Below are 26051 nucleotides of genomic sequence, written 5' to 3' on the forward strand. Positions count from 1 at the left end.
TCTAGAAAGGCAGCCGCCTCCTTCAAGGAGATGCATCATCAGCTCTTTCCAGGAGGGAGGAATTTCATCGTGGCACACGTGTCTGCCTCGTGCCTCTTTTATCTTCAGTGCCCTGCTTTGCCTCTTCTTTTTTCTACAATTGTATCATTTACTACTTAGGTGTATGGGTGCTTTGCCTGCATGCATGCATGAGCACCACATGCCTGGAGTGTCCACAGAGGTGGAAGAACTCACTAGGACTGGAATTATAGTTTTAAGCCACCATGTAGGGTGCTGGGAATTGAACTCAGGACCTCTGGAAGAGCAGCCAGTTGCTCTTATTGGCCGAGCCACCTCTGCAGCCAGGCTTTGCATATTCTAATCATCATGTGTGCTGCGATCTGGGCTGCATATACGTTGGTATTTCCAGAATGGGTTCGGGGGTGGGGTGGGGGACAGCTGCACCACATACGGTGATGCAGGTAAATTGAGTCAAGTACTGGTTTTCATAGCTGCTACTGGAACTGCATAGATGTTTCTACATCCTTCTTGCTGATGCACTGGATCAGCCCTGTTGCCTTAGGCTGCTAGGTCATTGCTGGCCAACACCCTTCCATTGGCTTCTTGTTGCTTTGCCAGGGCTAATGTGTGGCTTGGCACTGTGAACTTTGCCACCTGCTTTCCTGGTGTTCCTTAATTCAAACCCTGGACTCTAGACAAAGCACACATAACCCTTTCCATCCTTAACATGTTGAAGTTTCAATTTGTCTCTGTTCTGCTTGACAACAACTCCTACTCCCTTCTCCAGCCTGTCCCCAGAGTGTCACCACTATACTGAATTCTCACTATGCCAAGGGAATTGCATGGCGGCCGAGGTGGCTCAACAGTTAAGAGCACTGACTGCTCTTCCAGAGGTCCTGAGTTCAATTCCCATTACTATGCTAAGAACCGCACTCTACTGACACAAGTAGAGAGACACAGCCTCTTCTTTCTTTGGGATGGCCTTGCTTTCAGGCTTAAATTCATGTGGCACTGTCCACAGAGTACCGCTCAACCAATCTTTTCCTCGTTTTGGATTGTTGTGTGTCTTTGTGATCTTGTGTACTCCCCCCTCATAAGGTTAGGGACCCGTTGGAAGGAACAAGGTCAATTCTGAGGATGGTCCTCAAAGCATTCTGATCTGCTGGGCGTGGTGGCACACACCTTTAATCTCAGCACTTGGGAGGCAGAGACTGAAGGATCTCTGAGTCTGAGGCCAGCCTGGTGTAACGTGAATTCCAGGACAGGCAGGACTACCCAAAGAAACCCTGTCTCGAAAAAAGCAAACCAAAACAAACAAAACCGCCAGGATGAGATTCGAGGACACAACCCTCATGATCAGCCTTACCTGCACGGGCTGGCAGATGATAGTGAGGGGCGTCGTCTCCCCAAGTCCTCGATCTTCATACTGCCGCCTCTCTAACGCTCCGTCGCCAAACGCGAGTGAACTGGATGATACGGTATTTAAGATGGAGTAGGAACTGCAGAGGAAGGAGAGGGAAGGGTTAACTGCTTCGGCCAGGAGTCATCAGTTGCTCAGCTACAGGAGTATGGAAATAGCACAAAGGACTGTGTGGCCGTGCATGTTTGGGAATGCGAGGAGGGAGCACCCCGTCCCCAGGCAAGAACATGTTGAACATGTTTTTTTTTTTTTTTTTTTTTTTTTTTTAATGAAGTCTCCCAGTTAATAAACAAGGGCCGACAGTCCTCAGAGCTGAGAACAGATGCACCCATCCCTTCGGGCAGGGATGGGGTCCAGTGATTCTCGGCTTATTAAAATGCTGCAGGCAGGGTTGGCAGCAGAGACATGTTAAAGAATAATGAGGTATCAATTATGTACCACTGTTCCAGCTCTTTCTGTCGCTGCAAAGAAGTAAACAGTTCCCGGCGCCTTTAATCTCTTCCATAGCTATTTCCATCTGAGGAATGCGAAGGGAAATGTGTTCCCAGCACCGCTTGGCCTGTGGCGCTAAGGCATTCAGGAGCATGACCCTTATCCTTAAACCTGACCTCTTCAGTCTCCAGCACTGTACCGGCCTCCAGAGCAACCCCCAAAAGATGATCAGAGACTGAGCGATTTCAGAGGATCTGACTCTTGCCAGATGTTTGGAGCTGTGAATCAAGAAATCTTATTTCCGACTAGGCCACTGTAACTACGGGGGGCCAGGAGGAGATGGGGCCTAGAGCAACGTTGTCCAAACATTCCACCCTGAAATTCCTGCACACAGTAGACGTCCCAAAGCTTAATGTAAATCTGGTTGTTGGGCAGCTCGAACAAACATCTCCTGGGTCACTGGGCAGACTCAAAGGGAAGTATTTGAATCTTTAATTTCTTGTTCTTGGAAAGGCCCAGTTTGCTCTACCAAGTCTGGTTTTACATCTCTAGACCTAACAATCCGGGTGAGTGGGCAAGCATCCACACTGTAGTACCCACCTTTAACACAGTACGCTTATTAGAATCTTACTTTTGAAGTTTTTCATCTTTTCTAAGAGCAGTATGCTAGCTGGTGGTTGGGTTTTTAAGAAGCTTACCCACCACTAGTTTTTTTTTTTTTTTGACATATATTCAGTATACACAGTACTGAGTTTCATAAGGACGTTGCTATACAAGTACTTCGGTGTTGGGTGTGGTGGCATCGTAGGTACAACTGGAGGCAGAAGTAGGCAGAACACTGTAAGTCTGAAGCCAGCCTGCTTTACATGGTGAGTTCCAGGACAGCCAGAGCTACACGGAGACAGACCCCTGTCTGGTGGTGGTGGTTGGGGAGACACACAGATACCTTATTTCCAAAACAGTTGACAGTGTACATTAGTCACATTTTCTTCCTCCACTCCCTCTGCCTGCACATGTCTCCCCCATTCGTCCAGGTAGTGGTTTGAATATGTTTGACCCAGGGAGTGGCGCTATTAGAAGGTGTGGCCTTGTTGGAGTAGGTGTGTCACTATGGGTGTGGGCTTTAAGACACTCCACCTAGCTGCCTGGACGTCAGTCTTCTCCTAGCAGCCTTCAGATGAAGATGTAGAACTCTCAGCTCCCTCTGCACCATGTCTGCCTGGATGCTGCCATGTCCCACCTTGATGATAATGGACTGAACCTCAGAACCTGTAAGCCAGCCCCAATTAAACGTTACCCCAAGAGTTGCCTTGGTCATGGTGTCTGTTCACAGCAGTAAACCCCTAACTAAGACAGTCCCCAAATTCCTTTAAACAGTTTCACTTCTACGTTCACGTCACATGTACATATGTATGTACATGTGATTTTATGTACCTATATAACACGTATGGTTGACAAGAGAAAACACACAGTATTTGTTTTTCTGAGTCTGACTTAATTAACTTATGACTTTTTTTTTGTTTTTGCTAAACCAAATTCCACTGCATATATTCACCACATTTTCCTTATTCATTCAATGTAAGTATATGTCACTTATATCGTTTTCATGAATTAGCCATTGTGAACAGTCCTTTAATAAACATCACTGTATGTTGCCTTCAGGTCTTGTGGATAAATACCCTTGACTGAAATCATCAGGTCAGAGGTCAGGAGTTGCTTGGGTCTTTCTTTGCTTTTTTTTCTTCTCAATAAAGCATGTGACTTTATTACTTTGAGACACATTTTGTCCTTAGAAGTCCTCCATGTCCCTGAGTTCTCTCAACCAATGATAGGCCAGCTTTTGTTTTTGTGCAAGGGTTTGATAGAGTCCAGCCTGGCTTCCCACTCCACACATAGCCAAGGCTGGTTTCAGACACCTGAGTGCCCTGCTTCCACTTCCCGAGTGATGGGATAAAAGCCGTGTGCCAGCACACACAGTCTCTGGATGCGAAAGATCAAACCTGGCACTTCTGGCACGCTAGGCGAGCACTCTATCACCTGAGCTGTGTCCTCAGCCTGACTGTGTGTTCAGGCATAGACCCTGCAAGAGAGAGCTGCAGCTCTGTGCATATCAGACGCACCAGGAGGCCCTGAGCTGTATCCTGCTCCTCACAGACCATTGTTCAGAGCCTATGCGGTAGAACCAGGAGCCTGCAGCCTAACAGAGTTGTGTCTTTTTAGTGTGATGTGCAGCCAAATTAGACCTGTTATGGGTAGATTTAAGTAACTGTAGCCCAAGGAAAGCTGAGCCACTCTAATAGACCAGCTGTTCCCCTTTATTTTAAGCAGAGAGCCTCCCCAATGGCACATAACTGAAGAAACTTCAGGTTTCCTGTCTGGCTCATCAAAGCTTTGGGCCTTCAATGTCTAGCTGTCTGGAATCATGCTGACATCTCCCTTGCCCACGTCTGTAAAGCTCTTTATTGTATCACAGCTGGGAAGAAAGTGATAGGGCCTTTTCTCTCTCTCCAGTTTCCTTGGTGAGGGGAATGGCAGCTTCCTTCCTATCTTCAATGTCACTAGACTCGAAAGACCTGCCCTCCCCTGAGCAGCCTGGGGAGAGTGTCAGACCAGGGTGGAGAAGAAGTAGGCCCGACACAGAGAACTCCTTCTCAGGGAGCAGGAATATGCAGGCTCCTGCCTAGAACATGCTAGGCCTGTGTGAGGGTCATCAGGTCACCCCACTCCAGAGGACAAAGAGTCAGCATCACCCCCAAGCTACTTAGGGACACTCAGGAGCAAATGACCACCAGGAAGAGCAGCGAGAAAGAAAACATTTTCCTAGGTATTCATAAGGCAAAGCCTTCTGAGAGGAACAAAAGCCAGCTGTCACCCCAAGTCCCTCTACACTGCCTGAACCCTCTCCAGAGCTTTTCTTGAAGCCAGCCAGGGTCAGGCCACACGGTTCCTGCGTCTCCCCATGACTTTCCATCTTTGGTTAGGCACAGGAAGGCTTCTAACAGTGGGGCTGAGTTATGCCTCTGTGTGTCATTCCTACCTCTGGGGCTACGCAGTAACGCGCGATCCACCTGTCAGGCCATTTTTTATGGAAGAGACATTTAGCTTAGCAAGGCCCCGTAAACACAGACAAAAAATAGTAATCAAAACCACTAGTGGGCGTTCTTTAGACAGTACTGCTGTTCAGTCACCTTAGATGTAGTAGAGCTGTTCTTTACCGTAGTCACTACCACAGCTTTTACTGTATGTGGAGTGATTGGCTCTTTTACGGTGGCCCAGAGTAGTAATTCAACTGGGGCAAGGTTTACACAACTGGCATGTGGGAGAGTTGGGATGTGAATATAACTAGACTAAAGCTCAACTTCTTAAGCAGAGCCTCAATGCCTAGCCCTTGTATTTGGATATTCTTAGCAGAGTTGCCTGTGGACCTGAGAATTTAATTTCAAACAAAGTTCCCAAGAAATAACATCAACAGTTATCTTCAAAGTAAAAGGGGATGACACACAGACCTTCCATAGTGCCCTGGGGGAAGATGACACATAGGCCTTCCATGGTACCCTGGGGAGGTGACACATAGGCCTTCCATGGTACCTGGGGGAGATGACACATAGGCCTTCCATGGTACCCTGGGAGGTTAGTCAGTTGTCCCCCTGGTAGAGACTGACTTCTAGTTCAGGGAGGAGTCTAGATGGAGGGTCTCACAGGGGTCAGTGGGACTCCATGTGTGTACTCTGTACTCCACATCTAACTCCACTGCTAAAAAACAAGACCTGTGAGCTGTGCTTCGTCAAGCAAATTATCTTCAGTTCTCAGTATACGTATGAGCCACTCTTTGGGGTGATGTTCTGAGAAGCAAATCACTGGGTGACTTGTCTGAATGGCATCAGAGTGAGCTTAAACTAAGATGCTAGGGTGCTGTGACACAACTTAAGGGACCGTTATCGTGTACAAGGGCTAACCCTGACCCAAATGCCATATATGACACATGACTCTGTGTGTGTGTGTGTGTGTGTGTGTGTGTGTGTGTGTGTGTGTGTATGTGTGTTGGTAGGGGTTGGACAGAAGACAATTCTGAGTTCCCTAGTCACTGTCTATCTTTTTAAAAAATGTATTTATTTTTATTTATGTATGTGTATACATCTGTGTGAGTACATGTGTGGGATCTCAGGGGCCAGAAGAGGGAGCTAGATCTTTGGGAGCTAGAGTTACAGCTGCTTGTGAGGCACCCTGTAGGTGCTAGGATCTGGCTCTTAGCTGCTGAGCCATCTCTCCAGCACCCCCCACCCCCCAATTAGCACACTATTAGGACATTTATATCTGTCTGTCTGTCTGTCTGTGAGTTTGTGTGCATGCTGCAGTGTATGTGTGTAGTGGACTGGGTTTTTCCTTCCACCATGTGTGCCCTGCAGTTAGGACTTGGGACACCAGGCTCTATGGCAAATGCCTTTCCCATGTTGCTAGCCATTCACCTTTCTTCTTCTTTTAAGGCACGACCTCCAGACTCATTAAGTAGGTTAAACTGGCTGAACCCTCCACACCCCATCTCTACTTTCTTTCTCAGTGCTGGAATTACAAGGGTGAGCAGCTACACTTCCCCAACTCAGTCTCTTTCTTTCAGCCCTTATTTATCTTTATGGGATAAGATGGTGACTGGAGAAACTCAACTTCTATAGATGCTTGGGGGCATGAAACATCTGGATGCCTGTGGGCTGGGAAGGGGCATCACACAAGACAGAGGAGGGAAGGAGGGTCCTTTCCTATCCTGAGTGTATGGTTTGCCTAGAGCTCAAGGGCAGGGGACCTCTTGTTCTTCTCCCTCCAGGAGAAATACGTGCAGGAATCCCCCGATCTGATCCCTTAAGACAGGCACTACCGCCGTAGGTAATGATGCAGTGGGTGTTCAGGGCTTCTGCATCTGAACCACACTACCACCTGGATGAAACAAGGGAGAGGGAAAACCAAACCAGCATGTGGAACCTGGGGCTGGATTTGAGCTCCTTGGATTGGGAAGGAGGAAGGCGCTTTGTGTCCCTATTTATTTCTATCAGGGGCAAAGCTGGTCACACAACATGGTTCATTCTGGAAACTGGTCGCCAGTCGGAGCTAAGGAGAACAGAGGAGTGAGGGGCAGGTGGGTGTCACCTTAATCAAGAATGTGAGGCTTCATGTTCCTATTCAGCTCAGACAAGCTGCCTGTCACCCTGAACACAGTCTCTGTTGCCTAGGCGCACTTACACGCCAAGTCTGAGGACTTGCTCAGGGTCACCTAACAAACGAGGGTTCCTGACTTTTGAATCTTTCTGTCACTGATCTGGCTGACATAGAAGGAGTCTGTCTAGTTGCTCTGAGAAGTCGTCCCGCCCCCAGAGTAATGGCCCAGGATGAGATAAACAGAAGCCACGTAGCAGTGCACACTCAGCGTGGGGTATTGCCACTCTCCAGCCAGAGATGGACAGCAGCCTCAGGCTGGCTTCCCACCAGGAACCCCGCCCGGGGCAGGAGAGCGGGTCGACCTACCCATGGAAGATCCAGGTGTTACACTCATCAGCCTTGGTGATGTAGTTCTCAGGAAGCAGCCCAGAGCAGCCAGTGGTCAGCGAGGTGCCGTAAATCCAGCCCTCACTGGTGCTTGTCTGTTCCATAGGAGACATGAAGATGAAGTCCCCTGGGACCAACTCCAGCTCGTCATCATTCTGAGGTGAATAGGGATAGATCACCTGCAACGTCTGCAAACAAGGAGAAGGCCCATGAGATCAGACTCATCGACCATTCTTTTGAGCACCTGAGGTCCTAGACTGTACTCTATATACACAATGACAAAGTATGCTGCGTATAGGAGTCCCTGGGGTCACAGGCTCTGGGCAGACCCGGCTTCTGATCAGAAAGCACTTCTCTCACCAATGTTTCATGGGTAGGTGCCTGGTGTTCCAGAACCTTCCAGAATCCCAGCCATGCTTTTCACTTCTGGTCAAGACTCAGAAGGAAGTGCTTCTGGAACTCACAGAAAGCTGGAAGGTTCTTCTGGGCAATTGCTGGACATACAGATATTCATTTCCCCTGCACCATCTGCTGTGGCAAGTAAGCTGTAGGCAGATGGGAATTGTGTGAGGACACTTGTCTTCTACATAAGCTCACAGACAGGACAGTGGGAGTCACTGCTACTGGGATGGGAATAAAGGATGTCTGTCTGTCTGCGCACGTGTGTGTGTGTGTGTGTGTGTGTGTGTGTGTGTGTGTGTGTGTGTGTGATGTCTGTGTATACAGGAGCCCTCAGAGGACAGAGGAGGGCATCAGACTCCTTGGAATTGTGTTACAGAACACTGTGAGTGCCGTGTGGGTACTGGGAACCAAGCCCAGGTCTTCTGCAGGAGCAGCCAGTGCTCTGAGCTGCTCCGGAAGGGTGGCCCTTTCCCTGTGACTCAGGATAGGGCACAAAGCACAGCCCATGCTTTCAAGGCTGTCATTAAGCCTACAATTGTAACAAAGACCCTGAACGAACGAAAGCGGTCTCTCCTAGACACCAATGTGTGTAACCAGAAAGAAACGGCTTCCGCTGGAGAGCAGATGGAGGCCACATGTCTATTCTCTGAGCTCAGGAAAAGCCCCCAGGGCAGCCATGAGGCCAGGCCATGTGGCCCATGTATCTTACTTTAAGGGGGGTGGTGACTTCTTTTCTTGGTGTATATAAGCATCATAATCCTAGACATTTAAAAAAAAACTTTAGTCATTTATTTTATATATATTTTTTTATCACCAGTGAGAGACCTCATAGGAAGGAGATTATTACCTATCTTATGTATTTCCAGACAGCCAGAGAGGTGGCTTTCATGGCCTTCCCAAAGGCTCTAGATCTGGAAGTGACAGGCTACATACTCTGACTCCCATCTTCAGAGTCTGCAGCTTTGGTTTCCATCAGTGCCTGGACTATAAAGATTAAATACGATGCTCTAAGGACGTGCAGGAGGACAGAGCCTTGCAGGGCTCTAGGGACTTCCTGTTGTCTGGGATTCCTGACCCTGGGGCCTAAGGCCAGTGCTGGGTGGGCTGAACTAGCCAGCTTGCTGATGTCACTGTGAGCCACCAAAACATGTGATAAAGACAGAGTTCTGCTGGGTGTGGGGAGGGGGGAGGACACAGCTGAACTCTCAGCCCTGCGGAGGCTGAGATGGAGGTTCACCTGGAGGCCAGCCTGGTCTATACAGTGAGTCTGGGCAAGCCTAAGCTACAGAGCAAGTTCTTATTTCAAAATAAAACACCAAACCAATCCAAATAAACCATTTTCTGGAAGTCTCCGAAGGCAAAAGCTGGGAAAACCTGGTTTCTCTCAGAGGACAAAGTTGATAAAGCAGGTTTGGTCTCCCTGGTTTCCTAATCAGGGTCCTTGTTTTTGCCTTTAATTCTCCAATTATCTCCCAGTTGCCTGTCTGTCTGTCCTCTAACCACCTTTCTCTCTCCCTGTACCTTTCCTCCCGGTCCCTCTCCAATCTTCATGCAAGCCAAGAGCCTGGATGAATTGTTTTTTAAAAAAACTATTTTAAAAGACAAAAACTACTCACTAGAGATGTCTTTTGAGCTCAGTTCTGGGTGGGCAGGGAAAGGCAGTATCGCTTTTCCTGGAACAGGGCATCGTTAAAACCCTGCTCAGCTACTTGAGCATAGCGCATTTTTGGCTCAGAGCACCTCTGGCCTGGTAGGACAATCTTCCCTTTGAAGAACTTAGGGCAACTCAGAAGCCTTCCTAGCCCAGCCCTTAAAGTTGAGTATCATGCCCAGTGGTGGTGGCACAAACTTTTCATCCCAGCAGAGGCAAGCAGATCTCTGAGTTCTGAATTTGAAGCCAGGCTGATCCACAGAGCGAGTTCCAGGACAGCTAAGGCTATACAGAGAAACCCTGTCTTGAAAAACTAAAAACAAAACAAAACAACAAAAAAAAGCTGAGTATCCCATCTCAGACATCCCTGAGAACATCAAAGTTCAAGGAAGATTGGAGACAAAATATCCTAGGGATACGGTAGAGGGACAGTAAATAACGTTGATTGATTATATAACCTAACAATCAGAGGAGTTTAGCAAATCTAGCGTTATAACCGGAGGCCAGGGGTGTAAGTTAGCAGTGGAATGCATGCTCACGTGATTCTGGGTACAGTCGCAAGCACCAATAAATACACAAACAGTAATCTAGACCCAAGTGTTCTCTGTTTCTTTCCACCCCCAAAAGTAGATACAAAAATCTTGACCAAGTCTGAGAGGCACCAGACCCAGGCCTCACTTGCCCTATATCATGCTAATTTTTGTCTTATGTTTACGGTCTGTTTCTAAGAATTCTTGCAAGAAAGCACAGCAGCTAAGATCACCGGCTGCTCTTCCAGAGGACCTGGCTTCAGCTCCCAGCACTCTCAGTCTCCTGGAACTCCAATTCTGGAGGTTCTGACACCCTCTTCAGCCCTCTGTGGGCACTGTGAACTCACGGCACGCAGTCATACAGGCAGGCAAAACACCCATACACATAAAATAAAAATAATACTAAAACGAGTCTCGTATCGAGCTTAGTTCTTTCCCCCTCATTACACCAGAGACCAAACACAAAGGCAGCTGACTGAAGGACAGCTGCAGGGATGCGATTTTGTTGCATCTGTCCCGAGATAGCTTTGCACACATCCTCCATATCCTTGCAATAGCCTAGGAGACATTCCACCTTAGAGAAAACTAAGAACTGAAAACAATATATGTACCTTATGGGCACACCCTTACGTTGGTGTGTGTGTAGGTGAGGGGTCAATGTTGAGTGTTTTTGGAAGCCAGAGGGGGGCACGGTATCCCCATTAGAGGCAGTCGTGAGCCCCTGGCATGGGCGCCGGGAACTGAATCTGGGTCGTTGAATATTCATAATTGCTGAGTTACATCTCCATTCCCCTTCTGCCTTATTTTTTTTTTTTGAGACAAGGACTCTCACTGAACCTGGATGTTCAGGGATCCTCCTGTCTCTGCCTCCCCAACACTAAGATTATAGGTATATGCACATAACTTTTGATTTCCTGATGGGAGTGCTAGAACCCTGATTTCTGACCCCCAGGCTTGCACTGCGCCATCTCCCCAGCCTGTGTGTCTGTCCAGGCTTGCACTGCGCCATCCCCCCCAGCCTGTGTGTCTGTCCTGTTTGCTTGCTTTTCAGTTGCTTGGTTGGGCTTTTTGTTATTGTTGTTTGCTTTGTTTTAGTCAAGGACTCCCGTAGCCCAGGCTGGCCTGGAACTCACTATGTACCTGAGGATAGCCTTGGATTTGTAATCCTCCTGCCTCTGGGATTACAGGTGTGTACCACTATATCCACTTTTATGTGGGGATGGGACTTGAACCCAGGGTTCATGGATTCCAGGCAAGCACTCTACAAACTGAGCTACATTCCGAGTCTGTGATTTACAGAAATTGTCCGTTTCCATTCTGTCTTCCTTCTGGGAACAGAACGAAGGAGAGGGAAGGTGGGAGACCAAAAGACGAGACAGGGAACCTAGCGGGGCAGTGGGGTGCCTTATCAAAAGAGACTGTAATAACTGAGCTTTGGAAAATAAGAGATAAAGGGGGCCAAGTTATTTTTAGAATAATTCATGCGGGCATTTGCAGCCTCTTTCCTTCCACACAGACCGAGCGGAATATGGGTCAGGCAGGAAAGCAGTTACCCTTGGAGTTAACCGGAGGGCAGTGTTCATTAGAAGACAAACCCTGTAAAATTCCATGGCACCTTCTCCTCTTACAAAGGTAACTTCTCTGAGGCCAGTGCACAATCAACCCTGACCTTTCACTCTGCCCGTGTCCTTGGAAAGAGTCACACACCACATGTCTGTCCAGTGTCCTTAAGGAGCATTCGTGGTAATTCCAGGAGATGCCAGCATTCTTACAATTAGATGTAGTCTGCTTAGTGTGTCTCAGGAGGAATTGGTACCAATGACTGAAGCATGTTCTCCACAGGAGAGTCAGGCAAGGCCCGGCCTCACCACTCCCGAAGCTCCGCCACACCTCACCTCGAAGCTTTTGTTCTTAGACTGACCCCTAACACTTCCCAAACCACGAGGTTGCCTGGGCACAGCAAGACTTTTTGTCTGTTTCTGGTTTGTTTGTTTTTTAAAACGTATTAAGAAAGTATAGAGGAATTGTCAAAAGGACCTGTAGGCTAATAACAATAGCAACAAAAAACCTTTTGACGTAGTTGAGAAATTGAGAAACATGTAACGATTTTTTTTTTTTTTTGGTTTTTCGAGACAGGGTTTCTCTGTATAGCTATGGCTGTCCTGGGACTCACTCTGTAGACCAGGCTGGCCTTGAACTCAGAAATCCGCCTGCCTCTGCCTCCCGAGTGCTGGGATTGTAACTATTGCTTAATAAATGTAGTTAAGCTAGAAGCCAGGTTTTTCATTTAACTACAGTAGCTATCCACTAACCATGGGGTTCATTCCAAAACCCAGAGGGTAGGCCTGAAATTGTAGATAGTGCCAAACATACTCTCCATGTTTATTATATTATTTTCTATTAATAGCTGTGGTCAAATTTAGTTTATCGATTGAGAACAAAACCAGTAATAAAATAGAAAACTTCTAACAATACACTGTAATAAAGTTATTGAAGAGGCATGAGTTTGTGCATGTGTGCGCTGTGTACGTAGTACATGCATTCATGGGTGCATTAAGCGCATGCCCTCATGTGCTTGTGAGCCTGTGTGTGCACATATGGAGTCTAGCGAAAGAGGTTGGGTGTCTTCTTCTATTGGTCACCACTTTAGTCTCTTGAGACAGGGTCTCTCTCGGATCCCGGAGCTCATCATAAACCTAGGCTAGCTCCTAGAATTCTTCTGTCGGCCTCTCAGCTCTGAGGTGACAGGAACGTGGGCTTCTGCGAGAGTTGGAGACTTGAATTCACATCTTCATGTTTGCACACCAAGCGCTCCTACCCCTCCACTGGGCCATCTCCCTAGCCCTCCTTGTAAAATAGTGGCTCCTGAGAGCTGAAATCGTGAGAGCAGGGGGAACATCAGACACTGCAGGGCTACTGTCTGCGGTCTTTCCTTAGACAGGTCACCTGCCTTTGTTGATCAAAAGACTGGATCGCTGCTTCCTGTGGCCTCAACTGTACGGCTGCTTCAGAGCAGATAGCTAACCTCTGAGTCTTCTTTTAAGATTAAAAAAAAAGATTAGCATGGTCCTTCTGAGAGCCATGTGATTGACTGAGAAGCCATGCTGATTACATCCAAAGAGGGATACTAAAACGTAGACCCATTTGTCTATAGTAGGATCCAGTTATGTTCACTCACATCTTCCATTGTAGAGTCCACAGCCTCTCAAAGGGACCAGGCGAGATCTCTTACATTTGTCTGTCCTGTCTCCCTTGCTGGACTCAAAGCTCCTTTCTTATAAATGTATTCTCTCCTCTCTCTCTCTCTCTCTCTCTCTCTCTCTCTCTCTCTCTCTCTCTCTCTCTCTGTATGTGTGTGTGTGTGTGTACAACCACAAGATTCCGTTCTTTCCTTCTAACATGTGGGTTCCAGGAATTGAACTCAGGTCATTAGGCTTGACAGCAAGGGCCATCACCCACTGAGTCACCTCATTGGCCCTTAAAACTCCTGAAGTGCAAAATTTAAAAAATTCTGCACGCCCAGTGGTACCTTGCATGCTTTAAATATGAGCATATTATCAACTATCCACGGATTTTTGCCTGGGGGGTACGCAGGGCTGCAGGGAAGCATTACCTCATGGTTAGCAAATCGGATATCCCGAGAGAATATGGTGGCCACCCAGTCGCACCCTAGCTTGACGTCGATGCTCTGGGCAAGCTTCTCTAGGGTGGGTAGGTGGCTGGCTTGGAAGTGGTAGGCCAGCGTCACATGCAGCTGCTTCTTGTGAGGCTCCACGTGCACTTCTGGAAAAAAGGGAGGTAGCGTTAGGAAGAAGACATCTCAGCAATGGAGGAGACAGAAGAAAGGGCCCAGAAAGGTGCCCTGTCCCCAAACAACAAAGAAGCCAGTCCCTGGGAGAGGCAGCAGAGGAATGAAAGCGGTGGGTCCCAGGCCCCAAGCACCCACTGCTCCAGAGATAAAAAGCCCCAAGGCTGAGGATGGGTTCCGAGTTAATCTTTGTGGCTCACTCCTCCCGACAAGTCCAGGGGCTCATCACCAGCCCCTCCATTCAGATGAAGACCTAAAAGGCCAACGTGATTGATGTGGAAATACAATGCAGGTTTTGTGACTGAGTGACTGCTGGAGCGGTTGTCTTCACCTGGGATAGCATTTCCTGGATTCTGGGAGTGTGATGAAAAAGAGGGGGCTGGGGAACATCTCACAGTATGAAGTAGGCTTTCCCAACAGCACGAATGTGAAGAGTTACTTGTAGGGAGCTGTCCTGGATGTCACAGAGTATTCAGTAACACCTCCCCCCCCCAGCCTCTACCCCCTGGACGGCAGCAGCACCCCAAGTCACAACACCCAAATCATGCCTCATATTAGCAAATGTCCCCTCAGGGTGACACTGCTCCGGGTTGTGGTCCACTCATTTGAAGGATGCATACCATTATTCTAAAAAACTAAAAATGAATCGGAACAAACCTACCAACACGAGGTATGAGCTCTAATTCCCCTTTGCACGCTACACGAGAAAGAGCTGTCTGCTTCCCAGGAGAGAACCAAGAAGAAATTAAGGGAGTCAGTCACAGAGAATAGCAGGTCAGATAGAGAAGGAAACTGGTATTCTGGGATTTTTGTCCCTTTCTGATTACACTGCAGGGTGTTTCTGTAGGGTGAGTCCGTGAGACGGGTGATTGTGGCTGTTTCCATTACCTATACTCTGGGTCTTCAGTACTTGCTGATGAAATGAATGCACATGGGTGAGCCTTCTTGAGCCACCCAGAAAGAAGAACAACACTAAATACACTTGCCGAAGGAATCTGGGTGAACCAGTAATTCTAGACTACACAGGCTCGAGTTCTAGGGCAAAGACATAATGACCTACTTTCCCCAAAGCTAGACCAGATCCAAGTGAGGGCTGTGCAGTTCTACAGATAACCACTAGGGGGCACCACAGGGACAGAGCCGTAAAACCACTGAGTTCTTAGTGACAGGAGATTCTTGGAGAGGGACTGGCTGTCTCCCATTCCCACGTGCGAAACCAGTTCCTTGACTGTCTCTCATTCGGTCCGCACTTTAAGAATCTGCCACAGTTCTGCTTTCCTGATTTGTAAAGGATATGTTTTTGTTTTTGTTTTTGTTTTTTTTTGTGGTGATTTAGTGGACTGACAATATCTAGTGGGACTTAAAAAAAATCTTCAAGGGCATTGGATAGGAAGCGAGGTAATTTTCCCTTTGTTATTCTATCTCTCTGAAATGTTCCCTTTGTCTGTTAATTTAGTAAACCCATGGCTGGTCCCTGGCAGGAAGGGGGGAATTCAATCTAAGAAGACCCCCTTCCCAAACCACTGGGAGTCTCTTCAGGACCTAGAGTTCTTTTGAGAGCTGATGCTGCAGTCACTTGGGCTAAGCTCCTGGTGGGGGCTTCTCTGAAGGACTACCACAGGCAATACAAACATCAGCGAAACCTGACACCCTGTAAGGTAACCACTGACAAAAGAGACAAAGGAGTAGATTGTACGGCTGGGATCAGGTCTTCCGGTCTTTGGCCACCCCTAAGTGTATGGCTGGAGAGCTGTGGGTATCCCCCAGTTTTTCATTCAGCACTTGGATTCAGGGGCTAGGGATTTAGCTCCCCTGCACTGGGAGAGCAAACAGGAAACCCTGGATTCTATCCGTAGAAACATGGGAAGCCAGATGTGGTGGTACACAGCTGGAATCCCAGGACCCAGGAGCCGGTCACAGGAAGAATAAAAGTTCATGGCCCAGCCTTCGCTACAAAATAACTTTGAGGCCAGCCTGGGCTACATGAGACCTTATGTCAACATCAACTGTACAATAAAATAACCTACCGACCCAACACTCTTCAACTTGGTGAATACTGTCATGATTCATCATACAGTGGCTTCACTCCACTCCGTCCACTGCTATGCAAGCACTGAATGGTCAGATCCAGATAAAAGCATGCATGAGTGGGGAGCTCAGAGGATGAAGGATGCTCTCTTCGATCTGCACCGGAGGAGATGGAGACTACAAAGGGCTGCCTCTACAGTTCAGTGTGAACAGTTAAGTCCCTGGGAGCCTGGGAACAAGGCACGGGCGAGCTCTATGGCAGGTCAGCAGGACACAAAGAGGTATAACATTTTCATAAGGGATACAGGATGTTCTTTGCCAGAAGGGTCCATTTCTGCATGATCCTCTACCTCCAGCCCTCTCCTCTGCAGAGGGTATCATCTGATCTTAAAAGTCCCCCCTCCCCCGTATGTTATAATGTTGAAGGCTTGGCTACAAGTCTGCGGTACCATGGGAAGAGATGGGATCTCTAAGAGGCAGAGCGTATGGGGATGAATTTACGTATGGGGATGAATTTATTAGGGATGTGCCTTTGAAGGGGACCTTGGGACTCAAGCCCCTTACACTCACTCCTCCTGCTTCCTGGCCCCCTTGAGGTGAGCAGGCTGTTCTGTAGGTCTGTTCTATATACTCCTGCCGGGATGCTTTGCCTCACCACAGGCCGACAGACTAAGGTTCCAACCACCGTTGGCTAAAAACTGTGGAACTATGAACCAAAATAAATTCTCTCCTCTTTGTAGGTTGAGTGTCCCTTAACCATCTCCCATCCTCGTCCTTTCCACCTCTGATGTTGAGACCCAGGACCGAGCTGACAGCCGTGGGTGTTCACCTGTTTTGGATGCGGCCTCTGCAGCGAAGTCAGCCGCAAACTTCTTGAGGACTTCAGCGCTGTCTTCCTTCACGAAGAGCCCGATGAAGTTGGAGGAGGTGTACAGCTCCAGGGGCAGTGGGGCCGAGAACTTACATTTCCATCGACTGACTGTAGTCTGCAGGGCTTCCCCCAGAGCATCCACCTTGCTGTCCTCACACTGGGGACGGAAAATAGACAGGCTTCATTATAGTCCAGGGGAGGGAGGGAGGGAGGGAGGGAGAAAGGGAGAGAGAAGCCTGCAGCCCCTCAGCACTCAGCCTGTCCCCAGAGAGCCGAGGCTGATGATGCAATTACTTAGCCAGCATTCCTGTCCATGAAGAAGGGAAGAGCTTTGGGATCTCAATTATCCAGACACTGATTATCCATCCATCCATCCATCCACCCGCCCACCCACCCAGTGGACAGATGAGACTAAGAAATGCTTCATGACACCTCTTCCCCTCCTCTTGCTCTGTTGTGATCCTGGGAACCTTGTCAGAAGGCTATCCGATTGGTTAAGCAGAAAACAAAACCCAGGCTTGGGGTCCAGTTGTTGGTTAAAGGAAACACAATTTCAGAGTAAATACTACAGTATGGTAATAACAGCTAGAAGCCATGAGATTATTCTTGAAAATTGCTAAAAGGGTAGATTTTTTAGGGCTGGGAATGGGGGTGCAGGGTTGCAGCCCTTTCTTAGCATGCGAGAGGCTCTGTGCCCAATTCACAGCCTCAAGGGCAAACAAGAAGAGGAGGGTGGTAGGTGACCAAGGTCTTACCACAAGCCAACAAAGACGACAGGCAGTGTGTATAGGAATTGGCTCAGTTAACATTCTATAATACTTACATAAATCAAGCAGTCACACCAGATCCCAAAATCTGTCATTACATAAGTTCTTGGGGCTGGGGAGATAGAAGGCTCTCAGAGGCTAAGAACACTAGCTGTTTGAGATGGTTTGTATATGCTCGACCTAGGGAGTGGCGCTATTAGAAGGTGTGGCCCTGTTGGAGTAGGTGTGTCACTGTGGGTGTGGGCTATAAGACCCTCATCCTAGCTGGCAGCCTTCAGATGAAGATGTAGAGCTCTCAGTTGTGCCTTTACCACACCTGCCTGGTTGCTGCCATGTTCCTGCCTTGATGATGAGAGACTGAATCTCGGAACCTGTAAGCCAGCCCCAATTACATATTGTCTTTATAAGAGTTGCCTTGGCCATGGTGTCCACAGCAGTAAGATTCTAAGACACGGTTCTTGCTGAGAACCCACATTTAGCTCCCAGCACCTACATGATGGTTCACAACCATCTCATCACTACAGTTCCAGGGGACTCAACACCCTTCTCTGGTCTCTGTGTGTACCAGGCATGGAAGTTGTGCACAGACATACACCTATAAACTTAAAATAAAACAAAATGTAAAAATAATGTGGAGGGCGGAGCAGAGGTGGTAGAGTGCTTGTTTAGCGTGCAGGAAGTGAAGGCTTCCATCTCCAGCCCCACATAAAACTGGGTGGGGAGAAATATTTCAGATGTGGTGAGGTCACATCTACAAGCTCAGTACTGAGAAAGTAAGTGAAGGCAGGAAGATCAGAAGTTCAAGGTCATCCTCAGTTGGACTGAGTTCCAGGTTAGACTGGGATACTGGAGACTCTGAAAAGGCAGGCTAGGGAGAAGAATCCATGCGGGCAGGTGTTTGCTTTGGAAGCATGAAGATGTGGGTTTAAATCCCAGGCATGGCACCCTGGAGCTGTAGTTACAGACGGTAGTGAAGCATCACGTGGGTGTATGTTAGCCCAACACAGGAAGTGTGAGGTAGTTGGAACCCAATAGCTTACTTAGTCAGTCAGTTTGCCCCCCCAAAAAAGTGAAGTTCCAATTCAACTAGAGGGCCTTATTCTAGAGAATAAGGTACCCAAGATTCAAAGGAGGATCAGGAGGAGGAGGAGGAGGAGGAGGAGGGCGGGAGATAAACAAAGAAGTAGGAACACAGCCTCCAGCACTCTTTCAGCTGCTCCTCCAACAGCTGCTGTCTTCATCACCACTCCCATGATGCTTTGGAAGAAGAAAGAATGAGGCTGTGGAGCAGTGACATCATCCACCTACCCTCTTTGGAGGGTTGGGAGGAAGAATAAGTGTCTCTAAACCCTAAATGCTTTCCTGCAAGATCCTGGGATGATTCAGAGGAAGTGATAATCGATTTAATTTTCAGAGTGAGTTGCTAGAGACAAGGTGTTAGGAACATGTTATTTACCTGAGACACACACGAAGTGAGAATTATATCCAGAAGAAGAAGAAGAAGAAAAAAACAAAGCAAAATATATTTTTGAAAATTGTTTTAAAAGGCTACCATCCTGCTTTGTGAAGTCCATGTGTGGGTAAGTCAATCCCATCACTGTGGGGAGTGGATGTAAGGGATGCGTGCTTCATCTGTTGTACTGTGGAGGATTGACTTAGCCTCTAAACAAGCTTTTCCATAGCTAAGGTGTGGATGAGGAACTGTGGCGGGAGAGAGTTACCTCTCAGTCTCTGGAGAACTCTAGTGAGACCTCGTGCTGACATCATGTGGGGGAAGTGGCTTTTCTTGTCTGTAAGCCACTTATCTCGATCCCTACTCTCTCTGTTCCTTCCCCTCCCCACCCTGAGAGTTGGCCAGGCATGGTGGTACATGCCTATAGTCACACGCCTGGGGAGGTTGAGGCATGAGGATCAGGAATGCAGAGATCGGGAGCTTCCTGTCATCCTCGGTGATGGAGCAAGTTTCAGGCTAGCCTGGGCTATGAGTCTCCATCTCAAAAATAAACGGAAGAAGTAAAGCTCACTTGGAGTATATATCATACAAGCATGAGGATGTGAGTTCAAAGCCCAGAACCACCTAAAAAAAGCTAGGTGTTATAGCATGGGCTTGTGATCCAAGGATCAGGGAGGCGAGACTGGGGACATCTCTGGGGCTTACTGGCCATTCAGCCTGCCTAGACTCCTTAGTGAGTTTCAGGCTAGACTACAAGGTGAATGGATAGCTTCTAGGAAATTACATCTGAGGTGGATAAGGTGCTCATGTGTGCATTCACACACACACACACACACACACACACACACACACACACACACACTCACACTGATAGTCCTATCCTAAGAGTAGAGTGAATAGACAATAAACACACATAAAGAAGCTACATCAATGGCTGACAGGCTTATCCTTCCGGTTGTAGAAGTATAATTCTGTCCTGATGCACTGAACCCAGATGTTCTAGGGCCTCAGCTGGTGCCAGGAGACTGAAAGTAAGGTGAGGCCTTCACTGTGGACCACACTGACCCCTGGGAGGTCCACCCAGGGCTAAGACCTCCTAAATATCTCCTTGGTCTTCCGGAAAAACTCCGACCTTCAGTTCCGGTCCCCAGGGGCTGGCTGAGGCACCGGGGAGACGGGGAGTGCAATGTTGCTCACCATGAAGAACTGGCAGAGAGTGATGTGGGGGAAGATGTTGTGGGCCTTGTTCTTCCCGCAGATCTGCTTGGACTGCTGCCAGAAGTCAGAGAGCTTCTGGGCTAATGGCCCGGTCGGGCGGAGGTAGAGGACGTACTCCCGAGGCAGGGGGTCATCCAGGAAGGGGTCACCCACATGGGAGAACAACCTGTGGGAGATGAGAGAGACAAGACCGCCTTGGTGGAGGATGATGGATGAGGAGGCAGGGAAGGGCTTCCATTTGTGCTGTAAGAATCCATCCTTTGAAGCTTACACACCCAACCAACTCTCAGATGGGGAGGCTTCTGTTCTCCCCATCCCACAACTCCCCCCCCCCAAAAAAAAACAAAAACCCAAGCCGCTCTCCAGGAAGCATCCTTGGGTTAACTCCAAATCTCTTCCCCACAGAGGAGTTTCCTTGCACACACCCCGTCCTTCAGCTCAAGTCTACTCCAGAGCTCTTACGCCACCAAAGCAGAAGGAAGGGCCAGGAGGGTGGCCTGTGGGCTTCTCCCTGGGAATGACATCCTGGTAAACGAGTGAGACATTTTTCTCAATTGGCCAGCTCAGCATCCACAGTGCACAGTGACTCTTGAGGTGACTGGCAGAGCTCACTCAGATAATGGGAGCCTCTATCCGGGAGGATTTTGAAAGCCTTTAAACAGCTCCAAGGAGATACATACACCCTGGGGCCGGGGCAGAGGAAGCAGCCAGCTGGATAAATGGTTCTGTCTCTTCCTCTCCAGGAAGGGCCCATTAGGAAAAGACTGCACACCCGTACTCATCACAGACACTCTGAGTTAATTACACGCTATTTTCTCAATTTATTTATTTCATACCAACCAGTCACATGCTGCCTGAACACTTCTTCCTCCTGTGGATGCCAGAGCTTTTTGTCTGCAAAAAGAAACCAAATATCTATTGTTAGTATTTTTAGCCTTCCCCTCAGCTCTTCTCAAGAGGGCAGAGTGGGCAGGGGCAACATCAGAGTTTGCGTTCCCTCCCTGTCTATGTGGCATAGGAAAGATGCCTGCAGCAGGGGCTCCCAGAGGGTCCCAGGAAGGCAGGTGGAGCCATCCATTTCCATGTAATTAGCATTGGATTTGCATGCAGCCCGACATCCCGACATCCCACCGTCTATTTTCAGTTGTTTCCACATTAGGGTTTTATTTTCACTTCCCTAAAAGTTGTCATGTCTTTGCTTTTTCTCCCTCGATTCTCACCCACTCATTTCCAATGACCTAGAACCCCTACAGTGTGGATTCTTACTCACCGCCCTTGACGGAATGGGTGAGGAAGGACAAGAAGGGTGCCGTGCTAAATAGCTACAAGGACACTTGCATAAACTCGCTTCCTCTTTTTCCATGCCCCAATGACCCAGGGGGATCCATCATCACCAATTATTTTACAGACATCTTTGGGGACAAAACAGAGCCAGGAGGGGCTACTACTAGTTACTTCTGGAGAGACTGCCCGAGGCCCTCCTGATGGTGGGCCAGTAGCTACACTACAGTGAGCCCTGCAAGGCCAGGGCTGCCAGAGCCACAGAGATCTGGGTTCACATCCCTCTTTGGTGCTGACCCATGCTTCCATGAAGTCAAGCGTGTGCTTAAAGGTCGCCACTGACTGTAATCTGATTCATCCGCACCACGTGGAATTCCATTCAGTAGGCAGGAAGACGGGTGCTAGAAGCTAAACTATCTGATTATAGTGGTGACAAGAACTGTGGAGAGAAGTGGGTATGGTGGCACACATCTTTGATCCAGCACTGGGGAAAGCAGAAGTCAGCCTGATCTACTACATAGAGAATTCTGGGCCAGCCAGGGCTACAAGGTGAGACCTTGGCTCAATAGTAATAGTAGTAGTAATAGTAGTTGTAATAGTAGTAGTAGCAATAGTAGTAGTAGTAGTAGTAGTAGTAGTACTAACAGTAATAGTAATAGTAATAGTAATAGTAATAGTAATAGTAATAGTAATAGCAATAGTAATAGTGATGGAAGGAAAGCCTGGGAATTTTGACAGCATACAGAGGTCTAATGACAGCACCGAGGCAGAGGCGTTGTGAACTGTAAGGTGGCAACTCCCTGGGAGGGGAGTGGTGGCCTGGTGGTGAAAGACACTTAGCGCCTCTACTCTGTCATCGAATGTAAAGATGGGAAGTATTTCATGGAGCCTTGGCCAGTGCCTGACACATCACAGGTGGCGGCCAGTAAGAGATCATTTTCAAAGCAGGCCATCAATACGTGATCACTTTTGTGACCTTTCCACTAAGGACTTGGGGTCCTTGGGCAGAAGGGAAGGGACGGAATTCAAATTGAACTGTCACTCTTCCCAAGCATGCTGTTCCTTCTCGCCTGTGGAACCTGGGTCTCTCTCTTTCATGACCCACCCCCCTCCACAGACCACTCAGAGAGCCACGAGTGGGTGAGTCTCTCGGTTAGGCTGGGAGGGACCTCAGACATCATTTGCGAGCCCAGTTTCTTTAGTCTCCCAAGGAAAACTCCAGTGGAGAGATGTGAAGTCTGCTCAAAGCAGCCTTCTGAGGTCCCGCTTAGCAGAGGGGCTGTGGTTCTACCATGGCTGAGAGCTAAGTCAGGCCTGGCTCCCCTGAGATCAGCTGCGAGATACAGACTTACTCACTGAGATGAAGCCCCCAGAGAAGTGAGGCAGACCCCTGGGAAAGGAAGCTGGTCAAAACCAGCCAGAAGCACTACCACACTTTTGATGGCTCTTCCGGGCTGAGACCCATGCCTCCCTCCCATTTTTTTAGGTAGAGAAGCCACCTATACACAGAAGCCCACCAGTCAGGAGGAGATGGCCATTCAATGCCCCCAGAAGGACCCATTGTTCCAAAAGACAATTGGAATGAGAACTCATTTTCAGCCCAGACAATGTGCTATTTATAGAGAGCATCCAATTTCTTTGTCTTGCACCCTTCCCCCCAATGAAATACAGCTGACTGAAATTTAATTTATTTCTTTGGAGGAGGTACGAGAATCCTCTGGAAATGAGAGATCTAATTAAGTTATGGTCTCCCTAACTTAAAAGATGCGTTTTGGAGAAGGTTCAAGGGGGAGGGGGTGGGTTGTGGGGGATGGATCGAGATAATGAAAGGGTTGAGTGTGATGATAAGTCTGTGATAAAGGTTAAAGAAACCAAAACAGTTCTTTCTGCAGAACGCAAGGCTGAGGGAGCAGAATCAACACCTAACATATCCTGCCCAGCGAGCTCTGTTGGCACAAAGGGCCCGAGAGCCTCAAGACATATTCTAGAAGAAACAGGTTTTAAGCATTAGTTTTAAACCTTTCTCTTGAGATTTATTTTACGTGTATGTTTGTCTGCATGTATGTGGATGTACTGTGTTCTTGACTGGTACCTGCAGGGGTCGGGACACTGAGTCCCATAGAACCGGAGTTATAGATGACTGGGAGTCAGCATGTGGGTGCTGGGAACTGAACTCTGGTCCTCTGGAGGAGCAGTGACCCGCAGGAGGTGGTTCCCTCCTTTGGTAAGGCATTGAACTCAAGTTGTCCGGCTTTGTGGTGAGCACTCACTGGTTCTTAAATGTACTTCTAAAGGTTTCTAGAAAGTAAATCCATACGTCTGAAACAGAGGAGTGAACGTGCTTAGGCAGGGAAAGCCCCATTCCCACGACGGAGGCCGGGAGGCTCAAAGCAAGCTGGTTACAACTCGGGATTGAGCCTGTTCCCAGAACTCTGCCCACAGAACAAACAGGCAGGCACAGAACAGCAGCTGCACAAGACTCTCAGCTCTGCTGGGCTGAAGAGTGAGTTGCCATAGAGCGCCACCCCCACGGCCTACCCCCTGGGGCCAGCGCCAAGGGCTAGTGGGAGTGTGCAAAGAACAGCCAAGCCCCAGCTCAGGCCAGGCATCTGCTCCCCTCAGAGCAACTCAGATGCTGGCAGGGGGTTCACTTCAGAGTTGGCCTGAGGCCCCAGCAGATGGAGAAGCTCCCCAGCCTGGACTGTGGGAGCTCTGCCCCACCTTCAGGGTTCCTTGGAGCAGTTCAGCAGCCCAGTACTCTTGGTTGGGTGGTCTCACCTGAGACTAGTGAGTGGGACTCTGTGAGGTCCCGACATCTGGTTCCATCAAACGGCCTACTCTTAAATGACATCTAACACAAAGCGTCCCATCTTCTGCCTACCAAGGAAGGAGGCCAGCACAGCTGACACAAAAGCAAGGGCTGATGGACAAGCTGGACAAGCCAAACAGGCCACGATGAAGGTCTAGGCACTGGGAGGAGCCAGTAGTATCACCAACTAGCCACCTACAGTCTGCTCTGCTGGGGGTCCTCCCCTTTGCTGGTGGTCCTCCCCTTTGCTGGGGGTCCTCTACTTTGCTGGGAGTCCTCCCCTTTGCTGGGGTCCTCCTCTCTGCTGGTGGTCCTCCCCTTTCCTGAGAGTCCTCTCCTCTGCTGGTAGTCCTCCCCTTAGCTGGGGTCCTCCTCTCTGCTGGTGATCCTCCCCTTTGCTGGGGGTCCTCTCCTTTGCTGGTGGTCCTCCCCTTTGCTGGGGTCCTCCCCTTTGCTGGTGGTCCTCCCCTTTGCTGGTGGTCCTCCCCTTTGCTGGGGGTCCTCTCCTTTGCTGGGTGTCCTCTCCTCTTCTGGTGATCCTCCCCTTTGCTGGGTGTCCTCTCCTCTTCTGGTGGTCCTCCCCTCAGATGGGAATCCTCCTGCTGCTCCCAGCTCTGAGGATCTTCAGATCTTTGGATGTGGAAGGATGGCCCCAAGGGTCATGCTTTAGAGGTTCATGAAGAACCGTTCCTGCTGGCTTGCCTGTGACAACATCCCCCCACCTCCCTCCCTCACCTCTGCCCTTCTCTTTCTCCCAGCCCCTTCCCTCTTTCCTTCTCTCTGCTCTCCCCCTGCCCGGTATTCTTTAAGAAACTCTGCGCAGAGTCAAATGAACATGAAAAGCCAAGCCAAAGGTCTGCAGCGCTGGTTCCTGATTGGTGGGCATCTTTCAGGGACCATGGTCGGATCCAGGCTTGTGTGTATCCAGACGCCACCAGAAGAGCCTCTTCTCTCAATTCCTTCTAAAACTATCCTCCATGTTACTTTAGCTCAGTGGTTCTCAGTGCGGTCCTCAGGCTGTGCTCCCTTTAATACCGTTCTTCAGGTGGTGACCCCCAACCATAAAATTATTTTCTTCACTATTTCATACTGTAATTTTGCTACTGTTATGAATCATCACGTTAAATATCTGATATGCAGGATATTCCATATGCGACCCACAGGTTGAGAACCGTTGCTAAGACACCATGCTAAACTTGAAAAGAAACCATGAGAGCCTTTTAGATTTCGGATCCGGGGCTTTGAGACACTTCTCCATACTGCAGTGTAGTGTACACTGAGTGGCTCTTAGAAATACAGCCTCCTCCCACCCCCACCTCACCCCACCCCACTCCACCCCACCCCATCCCACCCCACCCCATTGTATGTGTTCCAGGTGTCTACGCTCAAAAGACCTATTTGTAAAGAAAATAGAAGATATAAGGCCAGGTACAGAATCTCCCTAGTGGATAAAACACCCTAAATAACCAAAATTAAATTAATTACATCTCTTCCTCATGTCTCCAAGACAACCTTACATTTTGGAAATATTTAATATGAACTCTAAAGATGCAAAACAATAAAAATCCTCTACCTGCAGGGTAGCATTAATTTTTCACACCTAACACATTTAATTGAATTTAAAATGGCCTAATTAACCAGACCACTCTTTGTTCAAAATTAGTTTAACAGTCTGTGTCATTCTGGGGGGTCAGGCAGACTTAGGTGGAGTTAATTCTGTTTCTCAGTAGCAAAGTCCAGACGCACAAAAGACGCCATTTGTGCTGCAATGAACAATGGAGAGACAACCGCAAGACAATGCCTGCGTGTGTGTGTGTGTGTGTGTGTGTGTGTGTGTGTGTGTGTG

General features: G+C 48.6%; 1 protein-coding gene across 2 annotated transcripts in view; it reads right to left on the minus strand.

The window, feature by feature from the left end:
• Ubash3b (ubiquitin associated and SH3 domain containing B) overlaps positions 1-26051 on the minus strand; it is a 148724-nt gene that overhangs the window by 17151 nt on the left and 105522 nt on the right. The window contains exons 2-7 of one of the 2 annotated variants that reach the window (XM_029542868.1): positions 20952-21009; positions 20095-20281; positions 16636-16834; positions 13584-13753; positions 7367-7575; positions 1367-1499 (exon numbers count right to left, since the gene is read on the minus strand). In XM_029542868.1, the coding sequence (XP_029398728.1) occupies positions 1367-1499; positions 7367-7575; positions 13584-13753; positions 16636-16834; positions 20095-20281; positions 20952-21009 (956 nt within the window). The remainder of the gene's footprint in view (positions 1-1366; positions 1500-7366; positions 7576-13583; positions 13754-16635; positions 16835-20094; positions 20282-20951; positions 21010-26051) is intronic. The other variant, XM_021206245.1, reaches the window with a different exon arrangement.

Source organism: Mus pahari, chromosome 10 (assembly GCF_900095145.1).
Source record: "Mus pahari chromosome 10, PAHARI_EIJ_v1.1, whole genome shotgun sequence".
Classification (NCBI taxonomy): Eukaryota; Metazoa; Chordata; class Mammalia; order Rodentia; family Muridae; genus Mus; species Mus pahari.